Source organism: Vicia villosa, linkage group LG7 (assembly GCF_029867415.1).
Source record: "Vicia villosa cultivar HV-30 ecotype Madison, WI linkage group LG7, Vvil1.0, whole genome shotgun sequence".
NCBI classification, from domain to species: Eukaryota; Viridiplantae; Streptophyta; class Magnoliopsida; order Fabales; family Fabaceae; genus Vicia; species Vicia villosa.
In genome coordinates, this window is record NC_081186.1 from 99,892,857 (window position 1) to 99,906,422 (window position 13,566).

General features: G+C 29.7%; 2 protein-coding genes across 2 annotated transcripts; one reads left to right on the plus strand and one right to left on the minus strand.

Moving 5' to 3' along the window:
* Positions 1 to 4,804: 4,804 nt before the first annotated feature.
* LOC131618019 (protein TRIGALACTOSYLDIACYLGLYCEROL 4, chloroplastic-like) lies at positions 4,805 to 8,137 on the minus strand. The gene is made up of 5 exons (XM_058889288.1): positions 7,763 to 8,137; positions 6,238 to 6,487; positions 5,748 to 6,117; positions 5,326 to 5,639; positions 4,805 to 5,242 (listed from the first exon to the last, which is right to left on the minus strand). Exons 1-5 carry the CDS (start codon positions 8,032 to 8,034, stop codon positions 5,045 to 5,047), a joined length of 1,404 nt encoding a protein of 467 aa, XP_058745271.1. The 5' UTR covers positions 8,035 to 8,137; the 3' UTR covers positions 4,805 to 5,044.
* A 3,829-nt stretch (positions 8,138 to 11,966) lies between these two features.
* LOC131618020 (putative invertase inhibitor) lies at positions 11,967 to 12,903 on the plus strand. Its single transcript, XM_058889289.1, has one exon. The coding sequence runs from the start codon at positions 12,267 to 12,269 to the stop codon at positions 12,819 to 12,821; it is 555 nt and encodes a 184-aa protein (XP_058745272.1). The 5' UTR covers positions 11,967 to 12,266; the 3' UTR covers positions 12,822 to 12,903.
* Positions 12,904 to 13,566: the final 663 nt, after the last annotated feature.

Consider the following 13,566-nt stretch of genomic DNA (forward strand, 5'->3'; position numbering starts at 1 on the left):
GCTAACAGGCCAATCAGGCCTTCTAAAAGGCCAGACTCAGGCAAAAAAAATAAGCCTATGATAGGCTACATGCCATGCTTAAGGCTTTGAATTTTTTAGCAGGCCAAGCTCAGGCTTGGCAAAGCCTAGCTCGGCCCAGCCTATTCCCACCCCTAGCTTTAGGCCTCAAAAGTTTAGGTTTAAAAAAGACTTCAAATTTTTTTCATTTTGTTATAAAAATATATAATGACACTTGAGTTACATATACTATTGTAGTTTAGTTGGTAAAATATAGGTCTCGTTTTCTTTTGGTCTTGAGTTTAACTCTTAGCAATTATAAAAATAAATTTTAAAATACATTTAAAAGGCCTCACTTTAAAATTTGCTTTAGGCCTCTAAATGGGTTGGGCCGGTTCTGTCAGCAAGTTAGGCTGAACATGCTAAGTATATGTTTAGTTACATGCTTAGATGAGGCAAACATTGTGTAGAGTGGACCCTCCCTCTATCTCCTCTTATAGTAGAGTGAATTTGATTTTACACTCTTTTAAGGGAGCCAGATTCCTAAAATTGTTGTGTTCTCTTGACAATTCCTGCATGCTACATTTTCAATAGGGCTGACCTTTTTAAGTGTTCGAGGGTGTGGGGTGTCTTATGTATGTGTATAGGTGGCGAATGAGAAGGTTCGCATCTGCTTGTAACTTGTGAGTTAGCAGTCTTCTTGTGGTATAAGATCTTTAAATGGTTTAGTGTTGTTATTGGTTCTGCCTAAAGATCTCTCATCAGCTTGTTATTTTCTTGAGTGACGTTTTAAGGGTTAGAGGCGACTTCTTGAGTGACCTTTTACTTTCTTGTATTACAATTCAAACTTTATGTATCTCGAGGGTTCAAATTTTTATTGAAACTTTTAAGATATGTGAAAGATGCAAAGTTTCGAAAGTTTTGAGTTATGAATAAACACTTTAAAAGAATGTTTGAATTGCATGAAAATTAAAATTGAAAGAGATAAATCCGTTTTCTGATGTATAGTGTCTTACATACATTCTTAGAAATCTCTATGAGTGGATGCATAAGTTTGAAAAGGTTCCATAAAATTTTACCATTCAAAATAATGTTGTTGTTTGATGAAAAATTGCACTACTTCATGTGGTAATGGAATACCATAAGAATATAATTGATTGCCACATATTCAATGTTTAAAATTTTTTATTTTTCTAAACGGGTAATCAATTACCACAACCCTAGAACCGATTACCACTGCAGTTTTCTCAAAAAATTCAACAATTTCCAACTTAGCTTCACTAATTTTCATGTATTTTGTTTTATGAAGTTTGAGAAATGTTTTTGAACAATCAAAGTAATATAGAATAATTTGTAATGTGTACATTTAAATTTGGTAACTATTTTAATTTTTCACTTGATTTTCAATGATCAATCTTCACGACAACTTCATCTTTATTATCAAATATATATATATATATATATATATATATATATATATATATATATATATATATATATATATATATATATATATATATATATATATATATATATATATATATATATATATATATATATATATATATATATATATATATATATATATATATATATATATATATATATATATATATATATATATATATATATATATATATATATATATATGATGGCAACCCTAGCAACATGTCACCTTGGTAGTATCTCTAATAGCCTCATGCTTATGTGTCATTCTTATAAAATTCTATCAATTAAAATAATAATTTACCAAAATAATAATAATTAAAATAGTAATAATGATAATAATAATAATAAACATAATAATTATAACTATAACTAATATAATTAATCCTAAAATTTTAAATACTTATTTTGAATATATGTTAATCTTAACATATAACTCCTATTATCATTGATATTATAAACTATTTTTTTAATTTTATAAATTAGTAATAATAGAAATAATATAATATTCATATATCAATATTAAAAATAATTATAATAATAATAAATATTTTATACAATTCTATATTCAATTTTCTTAGAATTTTGGCAATCAAAGAAGCAAATGACTTTAATTTGTTTTAATATTAATTTATTTTCAGTCAACTTATATAACTTTTAGAATATTTAGAATACATATATATTTAAGTTATATGTAATTTTATAATACATTGATTTAAACATTGGGTTATATTTTTAAGATACACACTTTTAGATATTATTACCTCAATTATTATTAATATTATTTACATTTTATTAATTTGTTAAAAAAATTCAAAATATTATTATAAGTGATTAATAATATTTTATTTAAATTAAAAAAATTAAATAGTTGTAATTAATTAATTATGAGTATTAAAGCTACATATATTTAGTGAATATAATGTTGTTTTAATAAACCGTTTTGAATATCAATGCATAATTGAAATACAATCACCATTTAATTAATTCACCTCTGTATTAGAATTCTACGTTAACAAAACTGATACATTTATTTCAATAAAAAAAACGGATACATAATACTCATATTTACGTTAACATTCATATAATATAATTCATATTTATATTACTTAATATTTTGTAACTATCATATAGATATTAATTCATATTAATATTAATATTTTTATTATTCATTATAAATACCTCTTTTATTATCTCTCTTTGATCATCTCATCACACACGAAAATGTTTAAAATCAGTGATTAGTGTTGTTTTGTTGTTTGTATATATTTCTTCTATGATAACTCTAATATTTGAGATTTTGAGTGGCAAGATGTCAAAATTACTACCAATGGTTAGTATTGTAAACATATCATCATTATATCACATTTTGTATTTTATTTTACATGATTAAATTTATGCTTTGTTGTTGTTTTGTTGTTATATGGATTACACCTGATCGCACAAATTCATGATCAATTGGGATAAGGTATTTCTTTGGTAAAAGTGAGGGTCTAAGCCCGACAAAGAAAAAAATTACACAACAATATGCCTCGGGGTAGCATGTCTCCTAAGATCAGCCTCATACGACTCTCTAACTTGCGGAGGACAATCCTCAAAAACTGTTAAAGAAGCATTAAAAGTACGTCTCGACTTAGCTAACGCATTAGCACACCGATTTACCTCCCGATAATAATGCAAAATATTAACCTTCCAATTCCTCTTCATCATATCTCAAATATACCTACTTAAAGGTAATTCTTTTTATCTATATTATGTATTTTTTTGGTTTATTACTTTTATATTATGTATTTAAAATTAATAAAAATATATGAATACTTTTATTAGTGTTTATCGCTAATAATTACCTTTTAAAATGTAATTTAGGAAGTTATTGAAGGTGGTGATTCAAATAGTAAAGATGAAGTGGTTGTTGTTAATACTTGCCAGACTCCAACTAGCAACTCACTTGGATAGCGAAAGACTATGAGTTTGGAATCTTTAGAAACAATTGATCTTGAAGGTGACAATGCATCCATCACTAAAGAGTCAAAATTGCTATGTTTGAAAATAAAAGAAACAAAATGATTCACTCTCTTTTCAATTTGATGATTGACACTCTTTTTCAATTTGATTTGTTTTACGTCCTTTTTATCTATGTAATAACAGTCAAATATTTTATTAATAAATAAAAAATATTAGCAATAGTTTTTTTTTCCATGAAATTTTTTATTAATAAATAATAAATATTAGTATGAATTTTACTTTATTTTCAATTATACACTTATAAATTTTCCTTCATTTCCATTTATTCGCAATTATGTATTGATATTTAAAACAACTCATTAAAGGAAAATCACATTCACTAAATATATTTGGCTTTAACACTCATAAAGTTTTTCTTTCTTTCAATTTATTACTAATTATTGTCTAAACTTTATTACAATTACTTAATTTTTTAAATTACTTCCATGATTAAAAAATAACTTTTATATAAATAATTTAAAATAGAGAATAATTAAAAATATAAATACAATTTTAATATATATTTATCATTTCTAAAATATAAGCTAAAAAATGTCTCTCTTCTATATTTCATATTTAAATTGAAATAATAAGTAAAAAAAATTAATTTAAATTATGAGTTAAATGTTAAACTCAATATAGTTCAATTAGTCATATTTTGTAAGAAATAACTTACTTATTTTAATATATAAATGAAACCATAATAAATCTCTTAATAACCTAAAAAATAATATTATAAACACTTTTTGTATTATTGTTTCACATTAAAAATTTAATAATATAATTGCAAACATAATTTAAATAACCTACAAGACAATTTTATATATAAATAAAAAAATTAAATATTAACTATTATAAAAAATGTAGTTTTGTTTCTAATATACCCGTGCTCCCGTGCGGAGCACGGGTCTACAATCTAGTATATATATAAATTGGTTTTGTAGAGATAAATTAGATCCAATTTACACATTCTACTATGCCCACGGTGTCTCAATTCCTCGTCGCCCACAACTTGTTAAAAGGATAAGGACCTTGGAATAAGAAAATAAATTATGATAGCAAGTTCAGTAAAAGTATTATTTCCAACAGAATTTAAATTTGAGTCATCCTAACCAATTCATTTTTAACTGGAACTAATTACCTCCTTGAGTCCAATTCCAATAATATAATCTATTTAATGTTAAACTACAAAAGGTAAACTCATTTTATTGGCAATATTGGTCTTAAAATTATACACATTCTGTAATGCTGAAACATTTTCTGTAGTCAGGGAAGATTGAAATTGGTGCATAACATAGACATTCAATTTGGTGTACTGCAAAATAACCAAAATATGGTTTTTGTTTGCAAATTAACATTTCAAAATTTTGATTCATTTTGAATTTGTATGACAGTAAAGAATAACAATAGTATAGTTGCCATTGAATATTTGAACAACTCTTAAATTGATACAACAAGAAGCAACTAACTAATCTTTTTTGGCAAACTAAAATGCAATAATGCAAAGGATAAACAAATGCAATTTTAACAACAAAACATGTGTGGCCTTCTAAGTGTCATGCATGAAAGTTACAAAAATGGCGAAGATTTCCGACAGTTAAAACTCGTACAACCGCAATTCAACCATCCCTTCTTTCCTTTTCGGTGAATACCAAGCAACAATCTTTCCCGACTCTAGAGACGGCAAGGAGTAATTCAAGCTGCAAATGAAATCTTCAACGAACACACCGTGTTTCCTTGTGAAAGACTCAAGTGCAATTCGCGAGTCTGCTCGAAACACAATCGGTCCGGCAACCTACAGTTCGACAATTAAAAAAAAGTAAAAATTCTTTACCGTTACTTAAAACTTGTTCTGCTCGTATCAAGGAAAACATGTACCTGCTGTTGAAATATTAAGTTAAGCCGGGGCGACGCTGACGGTTCATCATTAATGTCATCACTAGAACTTTTGACACCACTGAAAATCTTCTTTGCAAGTCCTGAAGCTGAAGATATATCGAGACGAGCATCTACCCTGGTAAAATCCCGGTATTCCTTCATGAATCTTCCATGCTGAAAAGTAAAGCAAACTGAACCAAGCAAATCGGCATTAAATCGAGATCTCTTCTTTCTCTTTGTCACTGCTTGATCATCTCCCGAACCGATACTAGAAAATTTCTTCCCGTTCCAAAGCCAAGAAGCACAGGAGCTACCTAAGTATATTATGAAACATAACAAAAATAATCATATAGTTGCATAATAATTAGCGACGATGAAAAATATGCGACGATAAAATAACAACATTAATCAAGAGAGGTTACCGATAATTCCAGATATTGCTGCATGAGGTTCCGTAAGTTGCACATCATATGGAGGAGTTAAATCTTTGTCGTAGTCCTTATCAAACTCGAGATCTGTTTTCTTCCATAAGTACTTGATTTTATCATAAGTAGCGGAAGCTTTGGCACATAACCCTGGCAGTAGAGACAGTGGCGGGTCGCTATCAGTTGCGTTAAACGCCTGGGGATTTCCGCCGTTCTTATGTATCCCAAAGTGGTATCGCAATCCAGAACTAGACCCAAGGGACGATAAATCAACAGACACAGACTCAGGAACATCCCAATATCTTCCTTTGTGGTCAACAAATAATTGAGGCCATGCCGCCTCCACTGTAAGATCGTGATCCGAAAACTGCATGGAACATAATTTCGGTTGCAATATAGTTTTCAATTTCAGAAACAATGAAAACAATTCATAAATAAAAAAAAACATACAAATCATACTTAACATTTTAAGAGTTTAAGTTCGTGCCTCGTGAAAAACCGTGACTTTTTTGCGGCGCCGTTCTTTCTCACCATGACCTTCTAAAGCAAATAGCACCGACGTTGAAGGAGAAATGGCGAACTGAGAGTTTAACCCGTATGAATAAAGAGACTTGTCAATGAAATGCTTTGCAACACTCTTAACCGTGGAGAGATTGAATTCAACAGCATTAGAAATCTCATTTTTTATATCAACTATCAGTTTCCTTGGACGGAATTGTCCAGTCGCTGCAAGCCACCTAAATCGATCATAATTAAGTCGAATGAGAACATTGAAGAATTGACATTCATCATGATGTTATATATAAACATAATCAATTCATATCGAATGACAGTAACAAGATAACTTCAGTATAGAATTGAGCAAAAGTGCTAGAAATCTATGTTGTTAATCTTGGACTACATTGTGTACCAACCTCCTAAAATCCTAAAGCGGTATAGCAGATAGCAGGACAACCAATATTGCAAAGACTAAAAACCAATGCAATAAAGTAAACATAAATACTCAAAAATAGACTAATACACAAAATTAAATGGATCATTGTATTTAATAGTTAACGAACCTGAAGTATAGAGTAATAAAACTCAAGTACAGAAGAAGAATACAATAGCACTGAACTAAAAGTCGGAAGAAGAACAGAAGGATTATTTGTGAAGAAGAACATAACATTCCTCTTCAACGGATTCATAATGATATTTATACCCTTAGGGAATTTCTCCCCAAATCTCTAAGTGCGGAGAGTAGCACCGCGCCCAAACCTACAATCACTATGCTATTCTGCTACAAGGGTGCTATAGCATGCTATTGACATTATAGCTAGAAAAATGTACAAAATTTTGTATCCTCTTTTTGGTTTATGGTTCATTTTCACCCATTCAATTATAAACATATTAAATAGGTCATCAAGAGCAAATCAAACAATGTTTTCTCCCATTCAATAACAAACAATGTTTTAAAATAAAGCAAAAACAAACAACTTTCTCAAGTGCTTCAAAAATATCTCATTAGAAATTGAAACCTCCGTTGTCCCTCCCATGGTTTTAAATTGCAGTCCACAACTGCAGTTACAATGTGAATTAAATTCATGCGTCCAACTGCCATTAGAAACCGTATCAGACAATTTCACCCATGTTTCTTCAAGTATCTTCATCAAAACTCAAAATTTTAGACCCCAAAAGTCAGTTTACTTCGTATCTAATGAAAAATATTAATATCAAGTGTTTCTTAACGGTGTATATCAATAACCTCCCAATTAAAATCCACACTGCAACAACTGCAATGTGCATCGCAACAACTGTAATGACCGCAATCATATCATCGTAACCACAATTTAAAACCATGTTCCCTCTTTAAGCCATTCAATAACCCAAAAAAAAAAAAAATCCAATTTTCAAAGAAGTATGAAAAAAACAGATAATTCAAAGGCATACCCATGAATGGAACTCCAATTACCACCATTTTCAAATGCATTCAATACAAAAACCAACAACAAAATGGGCAGTGAGAAACTTACCAATTATTGCCAGCAAGGTCAAGGAGAAGAGACTGAAGTGAAAAGGACCCAAGTTCCTTCCGAGTTGAAGGAGCCAATGAAGGAAGAATAACAAGAGGAACACGAAAGTTGAGTTCCGACAATTGTTGATGGCGAAAGAGTCTGCTGGAGACAGAAGCATCAAGAGGAATTGGGCTACCAGGAACATGTTTGGCCCAACCGTCAAAGGTCTGAGGAGATGAAATGTTCAAATCCCAGAATGATGAATCAATGGCTGTTCGAAGCTTAGCCATTGATGTGTGAGAGACAGCAACAACAATGGAGTGAAAGGGTTTTGTTTTATCTGGTTTGTTGGGGTTTAATTCTCTGTTGCTTATCCATAAACAAAAATGTTCAAAAAAATTTTGGAGTGAATTTTGTTATTTTTCTTCCCTATAATGTTTCACTTTTTTTTATTTTTTATATTAAACGGCTAAAATAATTTACTTTATTCTATTTAAGAAAAAAAAAAAGAGAATAATAAACTTAGTTTTTTTTTTTTTTTTTTTACATTGATACTGACTATTAACATATACACAATAAAAATTCTAATACATGTGATAACGTTTAATTTATTATTGTCAAATTCAAATTTTGATAATATTAATTATTGAGGAACAACCATTATAAATTTTTGATTTTTCACGATTTCTTTGACATTCTTGATGAGTGCGGGTGAGAAGATGTGGTTGAACCTTGGATGAAATGTTTTCTCTTGAAATTTGAATGCATAGTCAAATTAATTGAAAAACTACCCTGCTCATGGTTAAGATTAAGGGGTTTTTAGTTCAGAAAGAAACATCAACTTCTAGACTTAAAGGAGTTGATTAGAGATTAAACCTCCTTAACTCCTTAGTGTTTGGGAATTAAATCAATGTCTTACATCTTCAACAAAATTTTTATTAAAAAACATACTTTTACCAATTTTGGGCACTTGTTTTACATCATCATCCACTCAATCTTTGCTTAAACAAATATTGATAAAGGAAACTGAGGTGTAGAAATATTGATATTATTTTTCTTTTTCTCTCTCTTTTTTTCATGCGATAAAATGGAAATAAAAACTAGTGAAAATGACATGATTAATTCAAAACGTGCATGTTAATTTCATTAATATTACTGTTTAAAAAGCAACAAGTTTAAAAGCAAATAACACTTAACAAACAAGGAAATTGCAAATGAAAATGACGAAAATGGCCTAATGATTATCAGCATCGAAAATGAGCTTTCTTGTCAGATCCACTGACTTTAAGAGGTAACTTCTCATGCTTAATTCATGTTTCATTAATCTTTCCTTACCCAAAAGTTAAGGTGTTTTTGTCACCTTTAGCACGACTAATTTGCAAAATACCCTGATTCATCAATTTTTGGATATTCCTCCTTAAAATCTCATATTCTCCCTGATGGGTAGTACACTCAGCACAATCGTGTTTCTCTTTAAAAAATTCTGATTCCACCAATCTTGCATGGAATGCTGCTAAAGGAGTTTTCACTTCTTTTGCCTCTCGTATCACGAGATGGTTTAAGTCTTCATCAATAGCATTGATGGTCAGGTCACCGTGTCCTGGCAAAGGATTGCTTTTGACATTCGGGCTATTCTCTTTGAAAGTAATAATATTCTTGTTGATCAACTCCTGTACCTTAGCGTTCAACACCATGCAAGTATCCAAGCAATGTCCTACTGCCCCTTCATGGTACTCGCATGTTGCATTTGGGTTGCCATGGCAGGTATGGTGTTGTCATAGACTCAATAGACACAGGAGTCACCAATAAATTCTGAATCAACTATAGGTAAAGTTGACTATACATAATAAGAATTAGGTCGAAGTAAGCCCTGGTCCTCCTATTCTGATTTTGATATTGAGGATTAGCGGGCGTTGACTGTGGTTGGTGAGTAGGCTCTATTTTCGCATAATATGGTTTTCCACCTTCGACCATAATAACATTAGTTTCTCCTTCTTTCTTCTTTTGAAAGTTCCTAGAGAATTTCTTCACGCCACCTGATGCCCCAGTAGCACAGAGAATCTCCCTGCTCTTAAGCTCTTGCTCGATTCTGAAAGTGCAGTCATGGTATCACTTATGTGTTTTGATGTTTTTTTTTTCAATTTGATATATATACTTAGTACTTGCATATTTTTAATTTGATTATATTGTCGTATGCTTGTACCTTATTTGTTTTATACTTCATTTGTAATCGCTTCAGCTAGTGTATTGTTGTATCATTAAGAACCCTCCTTACTCAATTAATAAGAATGTTTGATCCATGAGAGTATGCATTTTTTAGCCTAGATAATTACTACTTTGTCGTTCCATCATGCGCACAACTTGAATTACAAGTTAAAACTCTAAAATATGGATTTTCAGTCATTTGATTCAAATCAAGGCAAGTGTAATATAGATTCAAATCCGAAGCTGTGTGAAAAATGGGATTCGGCTCTGGAGCATTTGATTCGAATCACAAATTAAAAACGATTCAAATCACGACCTCTTGTGATCCGAATCAAGTACAAAAATTGATTTGATTTAACTATAATCCTGAAGCTTTATTTTGACTCAGCTAACATTTTTTTGAATCACAGTTTTTACTTCATTTAAATCAAAGCTTCATGACTGTTTTTTCATCCTTGTTTTAAATAATTTTTTTTTTGATGAAAGAAATAGGTGAGTGAAACCTATGCAGAAACCCATAGAGACAAAGAGTGATTTTGTCTCATATTCTTAGCGATTCTATATCCATCACCATCTTCACTAAAACAACATCTTGATTATGAATTAATATCAAATTCATTCTCCTTTTTTTGTTATATCTTGTTTTTGTGCAATTTATTGTTGTGTTTGAGTGAATTAGAGAGAGGAAGTTGATTAATCTTGATGTGTTGTTTGTGATTAATCAATATTTTGATAACAATCAAAGCCAAGACCCATTCATTTAGAAACTTGAGAGAACCTTGTGTTCGTGTTTTGCATTCACATTCATCTAAAATTCTTGACTAACACCTTTTGTCTTTAGAGTGATTGTGAGATATTTTGGCATTCTTCATCAACTTCATCCTTAGTCTTGTTCCATTGTTGATAACCTTCAAGACAACAATGAAACCTTCGAAATGAACAATGTAAACCTCCTATTTGAGTAGAAATTATTGGACAATATAAAATTGTGCTTCTCTCCTACTCAATTAAAAAAAATGTATAGATGAACAATTTTAACAAATACTTGGTGCAAAATAGCATTTCGCCTTGGTTGTTTTGTTGCCTTGCTCTACATTATTGAACCATGAAATCTAACCTCTACAAAGCTACTCTTAAAAAACCAATGAAATCTTTGTTTCATCCAAAATGAAAAAGAGATTTGGGGTGAGAGGGAGATGATGTTTTCATCTTTGAATTCATCACCTCCACTATTTCAACCAAATTTGTTATGACATAATAACAAACTTTGTATAAAACTATGATGTTTATATTGTTTAATAATTGATTTTAAATTTCATATTCCTTTATCTTTTTAGGATTTTATCATGACTCTCACCCACCCTAACACAAACCAACTCAAAATGATTCAAAAGAAAGCAATACTAAATTAGTACTACAAGCATAAATGACCATGACGGTTAGGCACATGCAAGGAATGGCCATATTTTAGCAATCTAGTCAAAGAAATAATTGTAACTCTACATGATCGGTTATGTTAAAAGACAAGGTCTTTTCCTAATAAATAATCTTTTCCATTTGGTTTTAATTGCAATTAATATTCTTGTCTCATTAAACTTGATGAACAATCAAATCATTTTGTCACTATGACTCACCACTAACCAAAGTACTTACGTATGAGAATACATTGATTTAATTAGAAATTTTGTTAACATGATTAAAATTGTAAAAACATATAAAAATTTAATATGTATATACCATCACTAAAAAAAAACTCTTTTAAATTTTATATATAAATAAAATATTTTCTGCGCATGACGGTAGGGATTAGTATTCCCTTAAAACGAAAAAAAATCGTATTAAACAAAAAAATTAATACATTTAACAAATTGTTGTAGATAAATATTTATTAAAATATATATGAAATGTGATTTATCCTTTAATCATTGTTATTAATAGTTTAAAAGGCAAGTTAATTTAATAAAGCTTATTGAAGTAGTAGTAGTAGCTATCATTTCCCATATTTCTCTTCTCTCCCACTCTTTTGTGCTAGCTAGAGCTTATTTTTCCAATTTCTTCACGTAACCAAATTATTACCCTACTCAATTCTTTCTATCTTTTGGCCATAATTCTTCCACCTTTAATGATTGCCAAATTAACTTAGCTTCTAATTCCTTTTTGTTTAATTAGACGGCAACTTGCATTGCTTCTCACACCATAAAAATTGAGAAAAAGTACAATCTTTCCTATCACTACACCCCCATTTCATAGATCTATAAAGTGTTACTTTGATTAGTATAAGAAAAGTCCTATACACAAATTACCAAAACAAAGAAAAATGAGTCCTTCCTCTTTCTTATTCCTCTCCCTCACAATTTTCTTGTGTTCTTTCAATCCATTTGTTGATGCCAACAATCTCATCCAACAAACATGCAAGAATTGCTCTAAAAATGATCCCAACATAAGCTACAAATTTTGCACAACATCATTTCAATCAGATCATAGGAGTCAATGTGCCCAAAACCTTGAAGAATTAGGCCTCATAGCTATCAAAATATCAAGGCACAATGTGACAAATACTAGTGATTACATCAAAAGGCTTTTGAAGAAGAAAAATAGTGATCCATTTATTAAAGAATGCTTGGAGGATTGTCTTGAAGTATATTCTGATGCCATCACAACTTTTAGAGAAGCTATTAGAGATTATAAGGCAAAGCGTTATGAAGATTGTAATTTCAAGCTTAGCTCAATCATTGATGCATCAACTACTTGTGAAGATGGATTCAAGCAAAAGAGTGATGTGAATTCACCATTGACAAAGAGAAACAAAAATGTTTTTCAACTTTCTGCTATAGCACTTTCAATTGTTAACATGCTCAATATGTTAAAGTAGATGGTACACTCTGATTATTATTTTTCATTCATGGTTTAGGATATAATTTATCATTATATATTTAAACAAAATCAATATATTTTAGCGAATGATTTCAAAGTTTTTTCGTTGTTAGTTAGATAAAAAGAACTAAAATGCAACATTTTAAAAGTTAATGAACCAAGGTGACACGAAAAAAAAATTAAGGGATCAATTTAAACCCAAAATTATAATTAAGGGACTAAAATATATATTTTGTCAAAAAACTAAGTAAGAACTACGCTTCGAATCACAATAACTACTATGTATATTTTAATTTCTTTTATAGTAATATCATTATTTTAATTTTATTTTATATCTAAATATTTAGTCATATATTTCTTCGGTTAGTATACCAATCAAGGGAAAATATTATTCTGTTTTATTTATAAAAGCATTCATTTATTATATTTTTTCATAAGATAACTCATAAGCTGCCGTCCCAAATTCGCAAACACAATTTTCTCATATGGATATCAAGATAGAAAAATATTTAAGATTTTTTAATTAGTTAGGAAATCTTTCAAGATTGTGTGTTCACTACTAAAAAGTCATATCACTATGGTTCGTAATAACAACTCTGGTGATATGTTAATGCTGTCGCGACAGGAAATTTGAGATTAAGCTATTGACTAACTTAACTCGCAAATAAGTAAGAGTTGCCACCGATCTTTATTATTTTCATAGGAATGAGAAATGAACGAATAAAACTCACAATAGTTTTAAA